This window comes from Musca vetustissima, unplaced genomic scaffold, assembly GCF_032173495.1.
Source record: "Musca vetustissima isolate MV318-11 ecotype Yass unplaced genomic scaffold, APGP_CSIRO_Mvet_v1 utg8651, whole genome shotgun sequence".
NCBI lineage: Eukaryota > Metazoa > Arthropoda > Insecta > Diptera > Muscidae > Musca > Musca vetustissima.
Window position 1 is genome coordinate 135,869 of NW_026877434.1, and position 19,508 is coordinate 155,376.

Below are 19,508 nucleotides of genomic sequence, written 5' to 3' on the forward strand. Positions count from 1 at the left end.
TCTTTGTTATTTAATATTAGATTCAGTTTTACAAATTATGGAAATTGTATCAAAAAAATTATTAACAATTAAGAAAATAATAAATTAAATTTTAGAAAAAAAACTGTCAACATACACAATTTGATGACATTTAGTTTTATTGTTTGTTATTTTTATTAGAATTGTTAACAGATTTCTTTAATTATTTTGTTTATTTGTATTAAAACTAAAATAATTTCGATTGGTGTTATGATTTGATTAAGGATAAGGTGAGTTTAATTTCTCTTTCTTGATGAGCTTAATTACTAATTACAATTAAAAAAAATGACTTATTAAACAAATTGGTATTTTTATTAATAATTTATAGATTGTAGGCTTAAACATAATTTAGTAATATTTGTTTATTGTAAAATTGTGTAAGTTTTGTTACAAAAAAGTGTTTTATAATCATTAAAAAAAATAATAAAAATTAGCTTCTTAAATTAAATTAGAAAAAGTAAATTAAAATTAAGTTTTACAATTTATTGCCTTAAACTATTTGTGTTTTCTTTTGTTTTTATTTAAGGAAATCCATTCTGATCTATATTTTTCTTAGAGCCTAAAAATATCATTACTTGTTATTTTTGTTTGTGTGTGTGTGTAAATCTAAATCGACTGATTACCAAGAATCTTAGTTAGTGTTAAAAAAAATTAACAATGTCTTTTACATATGGAAAGTATTTAATGTTAATATTATTATAATTATTTTCAGTTTTGTATAAAATTGCTTTGTAAATTTCCTGTTTAAAAACAATTGATTGGTTTTGTTGTTGTGACTTTGGACGTGTCCTAATATTATTTTGTTGCACCACATTATCTGTTTCATTTTTTTATCTCAAAAATTGGTTGGTTTTCTTAACATCTAAATAACCAATGGTCGGTCTAAAACATTTATCTCTAGGCCTATATTATTCGAAGAACTAATAACAAAGGAAACAACGAAAACCCAAAAAAAAAAAAAATCGAAATTGGAAGTTGGAGAAATTGATGGTTTATACAAAAATAATCTACACCACTACATTGAAACATTGTTTACGGTATCATACACCAAATGTGGCTAGATAGATATAAATCGATCGGTAGAAGTGTAATTCTTTTTCTTTCCAAATTTAATTTTTTGTCTCTGAAAATTGGCCTCAAAATTTTGTTTCTTTTATTGCTTTTTAATTTTTTGTAATTTTAATTTTCATGTAAACTCTATGTAAATTTTCATATATTCATATTATTGGCATTTACTTGCATTCGAAATATATTAGGATTAACAATATCATCAAAAATCGGGATGGAGTAGATTTTTTATGTATATGTAAAGTAGATTTTTTTTTGATTTGAACAAGTTTTAACAATTTTTGGACGGTTTGTTTTTATTCGGATTTATTTGATTTTTTCTTTTGGTTTTGGTAATTAAAGGACGTATTTATTTTTTGGTTTCATTTAAGGTTTTTTTTTTTCTTAAGCGATTGTAAAAATATTCTATGTGTGTGTTTAAAGTTGCTGATATTTGTATTTTTTAATAAGGTTTCTTTGTGTTGAGTAATGTTTTTCTTTTACAAAGCAAGTGCCCACATTATTTTGTAGTCAATTCATTTTAAAATTAATGTTTTGACTATATTTGAAATGATTTAACACTAATCTGAAATGCTAAATTAAAGACTGAAACATGGAGCCCATTGAGAATTAGAAATGTGCAGGCAGGCAATAAATTTGGAAATTAGGTTAAAAGTTCACAAAACTCAAAAATCAGGCGAACCCTCATATAATTACACTGTTTGCGGGAATGTTTTTGACAAATTGTGAACCTGAACTATTTTCGGGACTGCTTAGAAATAATGAAGATTAAAAAATGAAGAACACTGCAAAAACGTTCCTTACCATTACAAACATAAACCTACATATATTTTCAACTTTAGTCCTGACACAAAAGAGGCATTATTTTTCAAAAGAGAGAAATTTCCTTAGGTCTATTACCGTGTTATAATGCTCTATAGTGACATGATAAGAGTTCCAATTTTATACTCTTTTCTCAATAAACCAGACAGAAAAACGTCTAACGCTTTGAGAAAATAAAATTACTCAACACGACATCGGAATAGGAAACCAATATTTGTTATCTTTTTCCCTGTGTTTATAAAATTTCCTGTTTTTGTAATGGTAAGCTATTTATAGTCTCACCCTTAACTCAATCCAGCTATTTTACTTCGAACGTTTTGTAGCGCTGGAAGCTGTTGGTCTCATAAAACTACTGGATGAACGTACACTTGAATTACTGCGAGATGTTGCACCACGCTGTTGCTGCTGCTGCTGTTGTTGTGATGTAGACTGTGAGGGATTCGTAATGGTGGCTTTTACCAAAATTGCCGAACGTGCCGTTTGTGGTCTTGATGAGCCGATATTTGTTTGATTTTCCTTGAAACTTGTGCTATTTCCAAGACTGGTATGTGACGCTTGGCGTTGCGATCCAGGAGTTATTCTATTCCTAACCACAACAACACTGGGCCCCACACTCGAACCACTAGAACTTGAGCGACTGGCGGGTACCCCGGCTGCCAAACGATTCACACCTGTACGAATATTTTGTGTACCCAATGGACGTTTGCTGGGTGACGAATCTACGGATACCGTCTGTAGGGGACTTTTGTTATTTCCAATGCCAAGCGGCATACGTTTCACCGTATTCGTCGAGGTGGCACTGTTTATCGAGGAGCGTGAAGACCGCAAACTGTTACGTGAACTACTACGTTCAACATCACGTTTATTGGCCATTGATGCTGCTTCACCTGCCTGTGGCAGTGTCTTGCGCAAAGAGGTAGCTCTTCGTATGGCATTATTCGTGAAGTTACTCATATGGGCCGCAGCTGTTGAACTTGCTGGCCCATGTACAGCTGGTCCATTTGTCGAACGTGTTGTTCTCGAACGATCCACGGACGCTGAAGGGGTTCTCCGCGCTGTACCTGTCGTCGATGACCCTGAACCCGGTGCATTTGTTTGTGACTTGGATGATGTGGAACGTAGACGAGAGATTTGTAATCTATCCGCCAATCGGCTGGAGATTTTCTGTATTGGCGTGACTTTTTGTGATACTGGTTTTTGTGACAATTTACTAATTTCATTGGTTTCATTGCAAGAGGAATTTACACTCTCTTTACCTTGAGATGGTGTATCTGAGACTAGACTTTGTGTTTCTTCAAAACCTTCATCGTTCAGTTCGTGATTCGATACCTTGATAATGGTGCTTCCGTTGGCTGTTGTTGTGGCCAGATTTGATGATCGTTGACTGATTATTTCTCGAGGCGGACTCCATAGGCGTTCGGGCACATCAGTGGGTGATTTGAGGTTGCGTAATGCCTCTTGGACATCCTCCTGATTTATGGAACTAATATGTCGTCCGACTTTCTCCAATTTTGTAATAGTTCTAGCCGAAATACGTTTTGGTTTATCGGGTTTTGTGATATCTTCCAACTTTGTGGCTACTGGAGCCGGCACTGGGGACACTTCCTTGGGAATTTCTTCGGATTTATTTATTTGGTTTAGTGAATTTTCCTCACTTGAATCTTTGGCTGAAGTTAGTTCTTCATTTCCACTACTGTAGTCAGTTGGTCGTTTATAACGTCTGGTGCGTCGGGCTATGGAATAGCGATCAAAGTGACCAGGTGTTTCAGTTGATTCCATGTCATTACCACTTGTATTTCTTTCCGTTGCTTCAACCTGAGCTGGTTTAGCGTCCGGCCTATTGACCGTCACCAATGTGGTTGTGGGACTAGATATGATTCTCCGGGGTGCGGGTGGCGTTTCAATGTTATCCGCATCGATTTCTTTGCGTTTCGAGGTGTACATGTCATTGCAATTCATTGAGGTATTATCAGAATGGATTCGATTTGTTTGGAATGATGGCGATGGTGATTTGGATTTATGTCTGTCGACATTATTAACTTTGGTACTACTAGCTGCAGATGTTGGTTTTTCATTGACAGTTGTCGAATTTTGTGATACTGTTGCAGGTTGATGATGCGATTGAGTTGTTTCGACAGAATTACGTTCCGCTGACGCCGGCGTCGTAGGCGAACGTATATATATTTGCAGACGTTCATTGGCCTCTTTCTCAATCAATTGTTGTTGAGCTATTAACGATTTGCGGCGATCCTCCTCGGCAATGGGATCCAGTTGCATTGGATTATTCTCGCCGGAACGTTGTCTTCGATAGACAACTTCTTCGCAATTTGTATAGGGTGTTGAGTATTTGTGTGACGATGATGATGATGGTGGTGGTGTATATGGCTTTATGGAGCTTAAATCTGATTCCGATATGCTTGGTTTTTCCAATTGCTTCTTCGTATTTTCTCGGGCATCATTGACATCTAAAGTGAAAAAATTAGGTGTGAGGGTAAATTGTTTAGTAGTGCTATTTATTAAAATTAAAAAAATATATATACTTACTTGCAATAGCTTCTATGGTACCGACAACATCCGTTTCCAAGGTCTTCGATGGTTTCCAATCGGGATAGACGCGTTTATAGCCATCACGATTATTCGTATTAGTAACATTGTTATTGGTTAGTGTTTGATTAGATGTTTTAGTACAAGAGTTCGGTGTAGTTGGTACAAATTTCTCTTCGGGTAAGGTATCCAATTTTCGTTCGCTTTCTGCAGAAATAAATAAAAAATAAAACAGTTAATTTAATAAAATCCTAATGATGATTATGGTAGGGTTTGAATATTTACCTGACTCGTTTTCAAGCGAACGCCTATTAATGTTAACCAAACGTCGCTTACGTTTGTATTCCTCGTCTTGTTTTTCATCGTTTTCGTTCGATTGTAACCAATTTTCGATTTTTTGACGCCATTCACGAGATATTCTGAAAAAAAGAATTATAAAAATTAATAGAAAATTAAGGGTTACCACTGTCAAATTTTATTTCTAGTCATGGGTTGTCTAGAATGGGTTGATAAGCCCAAGCGGATTCGTATACTTTTCGCCTTTTATTTTTCGTTGGCTAAACTAATCTTGGATGAAATATTACTACAAAATCAATAGGCGGACCAGTATTGTCGGACAAAGTCGTTCATATGATAAAACACTCCACTACCAAGTCCAAGAAAAGGACCAAGTGAGCAGTTATACGGAAATGCAAGAATCTTAAAATAGATTTGCAACCCCTATCATTCCCATTCAGCGAGGTAGAGGCAATTATCTCCAAATCCAAGCCAACCAAATCCTTGGTGCAATAGGGCTGGGTTATCCGACCAAAATTCTCGAGTTATCGATGTCACAATTGGTAATTCCTGATATTTGGAAAGAAAAGGTCCATCCGCTCCTAAGGGGTAATCCTACCGCCCGATTTTTCTTCTTTCACCAGTAGCCAAGATTTTAGAGTCTCTAATGCATCCATCCCTGAAACAGCATTCCGTTCTTGCTTTTAATGAAATTACTTTCAAGCTTGTGAATATCTCAATTTGCGACGACCACCTGAACAAATAATTGTGTCAGTCTTATAATCTACTCATTCCTCCACCAGATGTTTTAGTGGTGTCGTACGCCGATGACAGGACGGTTATTTTGTCCGGCGCTAACTTTGACAACACAAAATAATGCACTCCGAATTGCAACCGCATGTGTCCAGATTACGAGCGTCGATCAACTCCATGAGGAGACCAGGATGCTGTCAGAGACCAGATGCTATCTGCCGTGTTATCCCAACCATCACACAGTGATGGCAGATCCACCGACACATCCATCAGGACTTCAGGCGCTGTCGGGAAGGCATCCAATTCGGCATTCCATCGAACGTTAACAGATTGTCGATAGTAAAATGGCTTCAGATGCCATAAAGTCCTACTCAACATTCTCCTGTAATTTCGGACAGTGAGAGACTTAATCGTAGCAAACCCATTAGATTCTGGCACAACTAAGATCCGGGTACAGCAATGTTCTCAATTCGTATCGAGAGCGCATTGTCTCCGGAATCTCAAATATGTGTCCCTCCTGTCAGCAAAGCCTACAAATCTATAGACTTTTGGCTAAATTCAACACAGGTGGCACAGTTTCTCCGGCTACCCTCTTCGAATACAAATTCCTTATTAATAAATTTTCCATTTCCTTGTACCGTTCTTTCCGTAACTTTCACCAAAAGCCAACCTGTTACGACATCAACCAAGTTCAAGTTCCCTAGTTTTGATAAAATCTCTCCATAGTTAGCCAGACCAGTCCCATGTAACATTTCGAGATGTTCTGGTCGTAATTGACCATGGTCAGTATAAGAGTCGTCTTTAGTAATCCCCTCTCCATGACATAGGAATCGCCTTTGGTACTAACCCAACCTACACGCAAAATTTCGTGACGATCGGTCAATAACTGCGGCCTGTTTTTAATTACGAACAGCCGGATGGAAGTCCGGAAACATTGCAAGATCGATTCCGGCCTTGGGCCACACAAACTTATAATACCCCCACAATATATGTGGGTACGCAATAAAAATTTGTAATTAAGATGAGCGCCCGGTTTCAGAATATATCAATTTTAAGCAATAATGAAGGTACGCCGTATTGGGATCACCTCTCTTGTTTTTAAACAACCTCTCCATTGATCATGAAAATTAATCCTGTAATTTACCTCTCCGCCTCTCTCACACTCACCTTGGTTTAGTTTCGTCATTATTGTTCGTTTGAACAATTTCTCCATTGTTCGGCGAGAGTGGAGAATTTTTCTCCACCACATTAATGGGTAAGGGAGAAGCGGCCCGCTCTCTATCTGCTCCAAAATCAATATTTAATAAATCTGGACGTTTGCGACTAGAACTTCCGGAACGAGCACGACGTGCCCATGAACGATCTAAAAATAAAAAATCGAAAATTCATTAATCCAAGAAATCAAAAATTTTTTCAAAGACTTCCTACCCAAACTACCATAAGCTGCCTTCCTCTCTCGGCTATTGCGTTCATGTCCTGAGGTACGTAAAAATTCCATTAAATCATCTTCTTCATTTAGCACACGACTGCGGCGTCTTCGCATACTGCCATTTGGTGTTATATCCGGTGATTGGCCATCACAGTGACCATTTGTGGCCTCGGAACGTATAAAGCTATTATTGACCTCCACATTACTGCCGTTGTTAAAGCTGCCATAACGTTTGCGTGACAATGCCGGACTAGCTCTAGGATCAAAGGGAGAATCCAATGAAAATTGACTATCGAAATCAGAGCTGGGGGTGCCATTAAGGGTGGCTGTAAAACAAATTCCAGAAAAAAATAATTCAGATTTTGAAAATCTCAAAATGTTTTCTGTATAGATATCCTTACCATATTTGGCTCTCCTGGCCAATTGTTCTTCCCGTTGTTTTTGTCTTATACTGGCCTGTTCCTCCAACTGTTGGCGCCGTTCATTTTCCTTAACGGCTTGCTTGAATTTATCACAGAATGTTTGTAATATTTTAAAGCATTCCTCCAATCTAAAGGTGGCCGGGTCTTCACAAAAGAAATCGGCCAACTTCAGACGCATATTATCTACAGCATCCATGCCGGCCTTTAGTACCGTCATTTCACCCTCGGCACTTTGTAAGAATTCCAACATTTGTTCTTTAATATCTTCATCGGTATTGGGCATTTCGATTTGCCGTTTGATTTTTTGTAATTGAGAATCTAGATTCTTGATATCAATGCCAATTTGTTCTAAATTAGTTCTGGAAAAGGGGGAATAAAACGCAAACATTAGAATTATTTGTAAAATCGGGTTTTAAATCCATTTACTTACTTGGAAGCACTTTCTAAATTACTTAATTCATTGGTGAAATTCAGTAATGAGGCATCACGTTTTTCAGCTTGTATGGCCACAAAGTGAATTAGATTCATGCCGGGTTTATTTGCTCGGATATCGGTTAGTTTGGTCAGTGAGGACAGCTTAACGCCCACAGCATTACCAGCATAACCACCGGAATTTAAGAAATTACCAGCCACCACAACCAAGTAGAGGACTTCTTGTAGAGATCGACAATTCATGAGATCTGAAAATAAACATTATGATTTAATATTTCAAAGGGGAACATTATTTTGTTCACATCGACTCACCTTCGGCCGCTTCAATCATGGTGTTGATACAGGGGTCCAGATATGTAACATTGGCAGCAAATTCTTCCTTCAGCAACATACTCTCAATGCGCAGTTTATAGCTAAAAATTAAGAACAATATTAATGTTATGAGTTGTCTCATGTATTTGTGCATATGTTTGTAACAGCCAAAAGGAAACTAGATAGACACATGGTTCCTTTTGAGAATATGCATCGAATAACTTTTTAAGTCGATTTATGCATGTCCGTCCATGTTAAATTGTAAACAAATTACAGATCGAATTTTTTATTCGAATTGAATGATATTTGGCACAGCTGATTTATTTGGCCCAAGGACGAACCCTACTGAAATGGGGAAAAACGGTTCAGATTTAGATATAGGTGCCATATATATTTTCGTCCGATTTAAGGTAAATGGTGCACCAAAGTACCTATATATCTTTTGATTTGCACGAAATTTAGCATAGCGTAATAAATTAAATCTATAGTGATGTGTGTTATGTTTCGTGAAAATCGGTTCAGATTTAAATATAGATCCCATATATTTTTTCTTCCGATTTTAGGTAAATAGTGCGCTAAAGTTCCTATATATCCTTCGATTTGCACGAAATTTGACATAGAGTACTAAATTAAGTCTGGAATGATGGGTGGTGAGTTTCGGGAAAAATGGTTCAGATTTCGATATAGCTCCCATATATATTTTCGTCCGATTAAATGTAAATGGTGCACAAAAGTCCCTATTTATCATTCGATTTGGACGAAATTTGGCATATCGTACCGAATTGAGTCTAGAATACTGTGTAGTAGGTTTCGGAAAAATCGGTTCAGATTTCCATATAGTTCCCACATATACAGATATATTCGTCCGATTTTACATAAATGGTGCACCAATTGTAAGGATACATATGTACAATATACCCAAAGTGGCGAAGGGTATCATATAGTCGGCCCAGTCCGACTTTACTACTTTCCTTACTGGTTTATATCTAAACAGCTGATTTATTTGGCCCAATAACGTAGATTTTGTCTTGTGCACTTTTCATACCCTCCAGGAAGGAGTGGACATTTAAAATACCTGTAATCGTTCGGGGTTTTTATATATGGCGGGCCATGGTAAATGTTTGGTAGGCAGATTTCACATTTGATTAGGTTAGAAAAATAGTCCATAATCTCCGAGACACCGGATGATAGGGGTAGTCTTATATGGCGGGGGAGCAATATTGATCATTTTTGGTGTACATGCAATTCGGTTGAAAATGCAATCAACATCTTTAAAATATCGAAATTTGAGAGGTACGTAACCTATACGGATCATTTTTGGTAGAAAGATATATTACCTTATTAGAATCAACCAGTGAGAGGAGCAGTATAGTCGGACGGGGCCGACCATACGATACCCTACACAACTTCCATGAAAATCTAATTTCTGTGGTTCTATATTCTGAGATTGGGCAATATTTCGCGATATTTGCACACTTTTGACTGGCTAGAGGTCAGCAAATGTTACTAATAATCAGTACAGCACCCCTAATTACTTCATCCGAAAAATATTATCTGATCGTCACCTAACATTTTAGGCGTTGTCCTTGACCATAACTGCAACCTCATGGAACATTTCAAAGCGATCAGCGCTATATTTCCGCCCTCCAGTGTGGTATTAGGTTACTAAATAATATATGAATACGTAAGCACCTGTAAATATTTAAGTGTAACTCCCGCATCCGAGTACCTACGACAATATAATTGGTATAAATTGAAAGGTCAACCACGCCCCTTGGATATACTATCAACTTCTCGGGTCTATGTCCTTCAGTGGTAAATATATACGCTATAGAATACAAATTTTGTAATTTTTCACACAAAAGTTAGGGTTCTTTGGACCCGCTAAATATTGACAGATCTGTATCAAAACAGGCAGGCTTATTCTTTGGCCCGGTCCGGTGTTTGGGCCATAATTGCGGCCTCTGGAGCGACCAGAAAAACCGTCAAAAATAAAGTTTTTGGTCCATTTCATCCCCTAAATATTAACCGATCTTTTCCAAAAACAATAGGGGTGTTCATTGGCCAAAACCCATCCTGCATGCAAAATTTCGTGAAGATTGGTCCATAACTGTGGCCTGTATCGTGTTTACAAATTATAATGGACAGACGGACAGACGGACGGACGGACACACATGTCTAGATCGGCTCAGCTAGTCGAGATATGACGATCGGTATACTTAAAGGTGGGTAGGACCAATATTTCGCGGCGTTACAAACTTTTGGGGTATAAAAATACTAAATTATAGCCAAATCGTTTGAAAACCATTCCAAACATCTCCGAAATACCGAATATTGTTTGCTATGGGTAGTATGAACGCTACCCTAAAAAGTTGACCGATATATCCTATCGTCATGGGACGAATCATGGATTTATTCGTATGAGCCAAAAATAAAACCAGAAAGCCTTTTACTCTACAAAAACCCCGATTACCAATATGTCTACAACCGAAAATGGAGCCCTAACGGTGGCCTTTGGTTTTGTTCGTTTATTTATCAATATCAAGTATATTGACAAAACGAACTTTTCAGATCCAGATATACAGATTCCTACTACATTAATGTCAGTTAATGTTGTTGTATACTTTTTCAATCAAACCACATAATAGCGTTTAACACCTTTACTTACCTTGGAACCTCCATAAGAAGCAGAAGAAACTTTTCAGCTCTACCCAAACGTTGACGATCACCATTGAAAGTCTTTAACAAATCTATTTCATCGACTTCGGGAAGAATTTTCAATAGGCCACGGAGTTTTTCGGCTCCTATCACCTCATGATTGCCATCCTGTATTAGTTGGACAATATCTTCATTGGAATTATATCTATAAAAATTAAAACAAAATTAAAATTTTAGATCTTTTTCAAATAAACATAAAAAAACGTTCACTTACCCCTTAAACTGTTTCAAAAATATATTGACATTCAGTGTCCTCTTGCCATCAAGTAAATTAATTTCTGTGCTCTCCTTTTTCGATTTACGATCGAGTGTATCATAACCACTGCTACTGGCCCCAGCCGAGGGATCGGCTCTACCCAATTTTGGTGAACCTTGAGCACTTGTGGATTGCAGACAGAAGAGTCCTTCCATTTCATTCCAATCGATATCTTCCATTGTTGTGTCCTGATGATTGTGGGCCACAATTGTCCATAGATTTTGTTTGCCAATCACTTTGTGTGGTGGAATCTTACCCCAGTTGAGGGTTTTCATTTTCGCCTTTGGTGCCGGTGTATCCTGTTGCGGCAGTAACACATCCGCGAGACGTGGCTCGGGTGTTAGTGAACGGGCAGGCATTGTTGTCTTAGCAGAGAGTAAATTTCCAACGGGCGGAGGAGCTGGTGGTGCTCCGGGTATAGGTGGCGGCGCTGGTGGCCCATTGCACATGGTCATGGGGGGTGGTGGTGGCGGTGGAGCTCCTCCTGCTACACTACCGCCCACCTTACCACAACCTGGTGGTGGTGGGGGCGGTGCGGGAGCTGGTGGTGGTGGCGGAGGTGGAGCTATGGTCGTAGCATTCGGTTTACGTGTCGGACTCACAGCATCACTGCGACAATTGGGACAGGTGAATTTTTGAGCAGTCGTCGTGCGTAACAGACGCACCGAATCTTCATGACTTTCTAATAGAGTTGCTCGATGTACCAGTTTTTCGGTTGTATCCCAGACAACATCACTAACGTGTTCTTTTGGATCAATTCGCAACAAATGTTGCAGTATACTAAGGAATGGCACTTCCTGTGGTGTATCGGCCACCTATAAATGGAAAGTTGAAAATCATTGTGTGAGTGAGTGTGTGGTTGTTTGGTTCGTTCGTCAATTCTTTCCTTAAAGTATTAAAGTTTTCTTGTTGTTTTGATTTTGGTTTTTGTTGTTGGTGTATGTGAGTGCATGAAATGTTGGTGAAAATAGACGAAACCAGTTTTGCCATTTAAAAGCTTTACTTGTACAACAACATTTGCTTTTATTCTAATGAATTAAATTTCAAAGTAGATAATGTCCACAGCCCAGTCTTGCATGAAAATATTGTACGTCATAAATTATATATGGTTATGTGCACAAATGAAAAAAAAGAAAACATGTTTGTTTTCATTACAGTGTGTAACAAAATTTTGGGAATAATTCGAATTATTCCCTATTAGGGAATAATTCGATTTTAGAAGAATAATGACATTTTCCTAAATGTGGAATCAATGGATCAAGAAAACAGTCTGAATGAAGAATATTAGTTATACTACTTGGAAAAACAAAACAAATTTTCTCTAGGGCTTCTCTACTTCTAATCACCACATATCCATGAAACACACTCATGTGGGGGTAACTCTTAGTCTAAAGGGGTCAGAACGGCACGAAATGTCATAAAAAGTACCATTTGTATTTGGCTAACCGGTGCAGTTAGAATTCTCAAATTTGGATTGAGGGTCATTGATGGAGAGTAGAATATGGACATTCGAACTATAAGTATCCGAAAAATACTAAAATGTACTAAATTTGGTGCAATTTCGTAGCATGTGAACGGATAGAGCTAAAAACTTGAAATCTAGAATGCGAATTAAGGTTGAGAAGTAGGGTCGATATTAGGAGATGGTTTTGGAAGTGTGTTGCCATGTATACGAAAAGTACTAAACGGTACTAAATTTGGTACAATTTGAATTTTGAGGAATGGACGGAACTGGAATCCTGAAATTAGAAATTAACATTACCGCCGGAGGTACTTTTGAAAATATGTAATTATGTGCATGAAAAGTACTAAATGGTACTATATTTGGATGAAGTGTAGTATTGAGGTGTGGATGTAGTTCTGGAAATTCATACTTATGGGTACATAATGGTACTCAATTTGGTACAATTTGAATTTTTGATGGGCCTATAGAGGTTGGATCCTTAAATTTGGAGTGTGTACTAAATGGTACCAAATTTGGATTTGGGTGAACCGATAGAGCTAGAACACTGAATTCTGGATTGGGATATGTAGGAAGTTTTGGACATTTTTTACTAATGTGCACTAATTTGAAGTTAGGATCACTCTGGGGTGCACGATTGGGCTGCGTAGGAAATCTTGGAAATTCATACTATTGTGTAATAAATTTGGTATAATCTAAATTTTGGGTGAACCGATAGAGCTCGAATTCTAAAATATTGAGTTAGGATCATTGTTGTGATGTAGGATTGGGGTGTATAGGAAGTTTTGAAAATTCATACTAATTGGGAAATATGATTTCTATTGGATTTATATTAATGTATACTAAATGGTTCTAAATTTAGTAAAATTAAGATTTGGGTTAACCTATAGAACTCAAATAATGCAATTTGAAAATAAGTACTTCAAGAGTACGAAAGGTAATAAATAGTACCAAAATTAGTATAGAGCTACATTGCTGTTGCGGTCAGAATTGGTGTGTAGTGTTGAGATATAGAGATTGTTTTGGAAATACATACTATAAGAGAACAAGATAACTAAATGGTACTAAAATTTTAATTAGGGTCAATATTGGTGTGTAGTGCGATTAGCTCTTCTGATTATGTAGTTCTCTGTGAAAACGAAATAATGTATTAAGACATGGTTAAATAGTTCTCACATTCGCTAACGAAGTTGCGGACATATGCTAGTAAGGGTACCCCCAAATTTTCGGTATTTTGGGGTTCTTGAGCGCGTTTTTCAACTGAATCCGCTGAAATTTGGTACATTGAGGTATTTTTGGGTAGCAAATCTCTCAACTAAAAATTATAAATATGGGTCCATATTTTCGGATAGCCACCATATAAGGGTACCCCCAATTTTGCGGTATTTTGGGGGGATTGATCGCATTTTTCGACCGAATTCGTTGAAATTCGGTACTTTGAGTTCTTATTGGGTAACAAATCTCTATACTAAAAATTATAAACATAGGTCAAGTTTTTCGGGTGGCCCCCATGTAAGGGTACCCCCCAATTTTCGGTATTTTAGGGTTCTTGAGCGCGGTTTTCAACCGAACTCGCTGAAATTTGCTACATGGGGTTCTTATTGGGTACCAAATTTCCCCACTAAAAATTATAAATATAGGTTCACTTTTTCTGGCAGCCACCATATAAGGGTACCTCCCAATTTCCAGTTTTTGGGGGATTTTGACCGGATTTTTTACCGACTTGGCTGTAATTTAGTAAATTGAGTTCTTATTGGGTAGCAAATCTCTCCACAAAAAATTATAAATATAGGTCAATTTTTTTCGGGTAGCCCCCATATAAGGGTAACGCCAATTTTCGATATTTTGAGGTTCTAGAGCGCGTTTTTCAACCGAATTCGCTGAAATTTGGTATTTTGTAGTCGTATATGGTAACAAATCTCCCCACCAAAAATTATTATTCACCCCTTTATAGGGGCAGTCCCCATATATCACCCTTTTTATATTAAAATAGTTATATGATTTGTTCCGTGTGTTGCGGTTGGGTAGTCGTCATGGGGAATAGTCAGTTTTTACCCTACAAAGACTATTTAGCTATCTGTTGTAAGCATTCCGCCTTCTAAATATATTGTGATAAAAAAAAAACTCAAACATGACTATAATGAAATATATCGGCAGACATTTAGGCATCTCCTCAATATAGTGATACCTCCAGAAGGAAATAATTGAGATAAACAATTAAAATATTGGGTTCAAAATTGGCATATACCGGTCATTAATTAGGCATAGCCCTCATATAATGATATCCCCAAATATTCACTATTTCCTACACTATGTAATCAATATTGGTCCCCCTTTAGGCATACCCTCATATAACTTTAATCTAAATTACAGTAGTTTGAGGATTTTATACTCTACCATGCGTTATCAGTATCAGTCCACTTTTTGGATCTTACAGATTTTAGGAAAAATCCCCATAAAAGATTGCTTAAGTTTGTATTTGGTGTACATAATGGTTTACATAAATCGGTTTGTAGAATTATCGGTATATGCCCACTTTTTGGTATGTTCTCTATATTTTCATTGCATGTATCTGTCAGTATAACTATGGTGGAGGGTATCCAAAGTTCGGCCCGGCCGAACTTAACGCTTTTTCACTTGTTTTCTTTTACGTAGGGTATATAAATGCAGCATATAAAAGACACATATTTAAAACCCCGCAAAATAGAGCAGAATAGTAAGGCAATTTAAAAATCTAATAGGTTTGTTTTATATCGAGACTCCAACATTCTAAAGTTCGAAAATTTGAGCAGATTATAAAATGTGCGGGATATGTACCTATATTGGATATGTGTACATATATTGGATATTCTTTGCAAGGAGGTCTTATAGATTTTGAAAATCCTAAATTACAGCCACGTAAGTTGTAAATTTTTGGGTGATTTTCTATAAATGAAACCCTCCACCATGACGTGGAAGTTTTAAATATCCGCAATTTTTCGGGCATTTTTTATATTGCGGCCAACACCATAGAAATTTTATGTAGGGAGATTTGACTCTTATTAAACACAAAATTAAAGCCACGTGGACAAAATCGATAATTTTTGGTATGAAGATGTGCTACCCAATGTGAATTCAAAATACCAAAATTATAGGCAATACGTTTAAAAAACATGCCCAACATAACGAAATTTGGGCGGAACCCTTTAATGAGAGACCTTAAAAAGGACAATTTTTTAGTAGGGAGCATTGCTACCTATTGTCAATCCATATTAATATACACTCCGCCTTAAGGTTGAGGGTATGAAAATCGACCATAGGCTATATCCCAAGATAAGCTGTGAAAGTCCGAAGTGCGAATTATAAATTGCGGCTGGTACCTGGGAAATACTAAACTGCGGGGGTACCTAAGTCAATTTTCATCCACATCGGCTCAACTTTTTATACCCTCCACCATAGTATGGAGGGTACATTAGTTTTGTTTTTCCGTTTGTAACGCATAGAAATAATCATTTCCGACCATATAAAGTATATATATTCTTGATCAGCGTAAAATTCTATGACGATCTAAGCATGTCCGTCAGTCTGTTGTAATCACTCTAGCGTCTAAACGAATTGAGATAGAACGCCAAAATTTTGCATAGATTCGTCTTTTGTCTGCAGGCAGGTCAAGTTCAAAGATGGGCTATATCGGTCCATACCTCCCATATAAGGGTACCCCCAAATTTTCAGTATTTTGGGGTTCTCGAGAGTGTTTTTCAATTAAATTCGCTGAAATTTGGTAAAATGGGTTCTTTTTGGATACCAAATTTCTCAACTAAAAATTATAACTTTAGGTCCACTTTTTCTGGTAGCCCCCAATTTTCGGTATTTTGAGGTTCTTGAGCGCGTTTTTCAATCGAATTTGCTGCAATTTAGTATTTTGTAGTCGTATATGATAACAAATCTCCCTACCAAAAAATTTTAATATTCGCCCCCTTTTTGGGGTAGTCCCCATATAACCCCCTTTTTTATATTAAAATAGTTATCTGATCCGCGTTTTGAGTTTGGTTCTAAGACCCTTTTGTAATCATTTCAACTGCGGAGGATAGAGAGATAAAAAATTAGAACGTAAGGTTTGATAATGAACTATAGCCGCATTTAGACCTAGTCTCTGTGTAGAGGTTTCAGAAGGAGTGGACCGATTTTCCCCATCTTCGAATTTGAACTAAGTTTGGAGAAATAATAAGATGGGCAAAGTTTGGATGAAATCTAAATTTTCTGAAACGGATTTGGTCCAAAGAAGCATGGGGTCTAGAACCACATTGAGGCACATTTCGCCGTGTTAAAGTATATACACCCTCATTAGCCATAATGCTGAGGGTATAATTACCCATTATAAATAAATTTTAAATAAATTTCTGAAATTTGTATTAAGGTTTACATAATCCGTTTTTAGAAATGCTGGTATAGGTCCACTTTTTGGTATGTTCCCTATATTTTTTTAGTACCTGTCAGTATATCAATGGTGGGTATCGGCCCGGCCGAACTTAACGCTTTTTCACTTGTTTTACTTCAAATGGCATCCGATTTCTGTATATCTTCTATATATTATTTGTATCTGAGATCCAAAATTTTTAATCATACATTTTATTGTGGGATAGGGTATTCCATTAATTGTATCCCCCACTGTAAGGATTTCAATTTCTACCTAATATTATACACACTTTGTTCACATACGTATATGTAACAGATGAATATATATGGAGACAAATAGACATAAGTGTGAATTGCATGTTGAGACGCCAGTAACAAATACAATAATAATAACAACTCAACGCTGTTGCTTTGTTGTTGTTGTTATTATTATTTTTTTGTTACAAACAACCTTGACAAATTATGTACAAATATGGTAAATAAATTGCAAAACTACTTTAATTGTTGTTTAGCAGCGTTCAGGTTTTGTTTTGTTTTTGTCTCTGCTATTAATCAACAAATGGCCAATCAACAGGGAAAAAATAAACGCTTAATTCTGTACGAGTATATCTAAGAACAGTGACACTTGTTGCATTAATTGCAATCTGTTGCAGCAATTGTGCTTTTGTGTTCTGCCACGAATTAAAGGAGGGGAAGGGCAATGCAATCCTATTTTACATACCTGTCTCAATATTGCATAGAAGACGTCAAGATGTGAGTTTAGATTGATGCCATTTGGGCCTTGTAGGCTTTGGGCTTCGTCGCATTCTCTCTGCTCGTCGAATACGTCCAATTGTACAATAATATCTCCTACACTTTGTGCAACTTTTCTGTAATGACAAGAAATAAGGGGGGGGAATGATATAAATTATTTCAATTAGATAAAATTAATTTATTTGCATTATAAAATAATAAAGTTAGATTTTTTTAAAACAATCAAGGTAAACTAAATTTAAGAGAATACATTATTTAGATGACATATTTATTGCATTATTTGCATTGCATTAATTTAATTCAAAAGTAAATAAGGTCGATAGTTAATTTCAAATGGAAAATATTTATAGAGTGAAAAGGAAAAGACTTATATGATATTTAGTTAGTTCGAAAGACGTCTTTATATATTTGAAGATTGATTTTTGTTTACAAAACTCCATCATCATTCCGGTTTATTGAAGATTGAAAATCATATTTGCGTACCATTTTCAATGTAAGTCTGATTATATTTTAAAGGCTCCAATTTGAGTCTGAAATTTGGTACTTGATTTATTACCCTCCTCATCAAAATACTTTTTTTTATCGATTTTGGCATGCCCGTCTGTCAGCTATAGTTACGCATGTTAGCTTTTCGATTTGGGACATGTTGTAATTGTTTACAAAAAAGTCCATTGGTCCATTTGACATTTGACGAAAATCAAACTTTCTGCGGTTCTGTATTCTGAGCCTGGGCAATATTTCGAGATATTTGCATCCTTTCTACCGATTATAGATCAAAAACTTCACCTTCTAACACTGGCATATATTCCAATATTTATACCCTTCACCACACTGTGGTACAGGGTATTATGTCTTTGTGCATATGTTTGTAACAGGCAAAAATAATCGAGATAGACCCATGGTTCCTTTTGAGAATATGTATAGAATCACTTTCTGAGTCGATTTATGCATGTCCGTCCGTCCGTCCGTCTGTCCGTCTGTCCATGTTAAATTGTAAACAAAGTACAGGTCGCATTTATGATCCGATTTGGATGAAATTTGGCACAGCTCATTTGTTTGGCCCAAGGACGAACCCTATTGAAATTGGGAAAAATCGGTTCAGATTTAGATATAGCTCCCATATATATTTTTGCCCGATTTACGGACTTTAGACCCTGAAAATCTTTCGATTTGCACGAAATTTGGCATATCGTAATGTATTGAGCCACGAAAGATATGTGCCAAGTTTCGTGAAAATCGGTTCAGATTTAAATATAGCTCCCACATATAGTTTCGACCGATTTACGGACTTTAGACCATGAAAATCTTTCGATTTGCACGAAATTTGGCATAGCGTACTGAATTGAGCCACGAAAGATGTGTGCCAAGTTTCGTGAAAATCGGTTTAGATTTAGATATAGCTCCCATATATAGTTTCTCCCGATTTTTGGTAAATGGCGTACCAAAGTCCCTATATATCTTTCGATTTGCACGAAATTTGGCATAGTGCACTGAATTAAGTCTAGAATGATGTGTGCAAAGTTTCGTGAAAATCGGTTCAGATTTAGATATAGCTCCCGCATATATCTTCCTCCGATTTAAGATAAATGGTGTACCAAAGTCCTTATATATCTTTCGATTTGCACGAAATTTGACATAGCGTACTGAAATAAGTCTAGAATGAGGTGTGCAAAGTTTCGTGAAAATCGGTTCAGAATTAGATATAGCTCCCATATATATTTTCGACCGATTTAAGGTAAATGTTGTACCAAAGTCCCTATATATCTTTCGATTTGCACGAAATTCGGCGTAGCGTACTGAATTAAGTCTAGAATGATGTGTGCATTGTTTCGTGAAAATCGGTTCAGA

General features: G+C 36.6%; 1 protein-coding gene across 1 annotated transcript in view; it reads right to left on the reverse strand.

The window, feature by feature from the left end:
* Positions 1–2,207: 2,207 nt before the first annotated feature.
* Positions 2,208–19,508, reverse strand: part of LOC133322013 (formin-J) — a 59,650-nt gene continuing 42,349 nt past the window's right edge. The window contains exons 4-15 of the mRNA XM_061531083.1: positions 17,629–17,776; positions 11,009–11,865; positions 10,745–10,939; positions 8,077–8,177; positions 7,763–8,012; positions 7,312–7,691; positions 6,910–7,236; positions 6,649–6,844; positions 4,738–4,871; positions 4,453–4,659; positions 4,064–4,373; positions 2,208–3,955 (exon numbers count right to left, since the gene is read on the reverse strand). Coding sequence (XP_061387067.1) covers positions 2,212–3,955; positions 4,064–4,373; positions 4,453–4,659; positions 4,738–4,871; positions 6,649–6,844; positions 6,910–7,236; positions 7,312–7,691; positions 7,763–8,012; positions 8,077–8,177; positions 10,745–10,939; positions 11,009–11,865; positions 17,629–17,776 — 4,849 coding nt within the window. The 3' untranslated portion in view covers positions 2,208–2,211. The remainder of the gene's footprint in view (positions 3,956–4,063; positions 4,374–4,452; positions 4,660–4,737; positions 4,872–6,648; positions 6,845–6,909; positions 7,237–7,311; positions 7,692–7,762; positions 8,013–8,076; positions 8,178–10,744; positions 10,940–11,008; positions 11,866–17,628; positions 17,777–19,508) is intronic.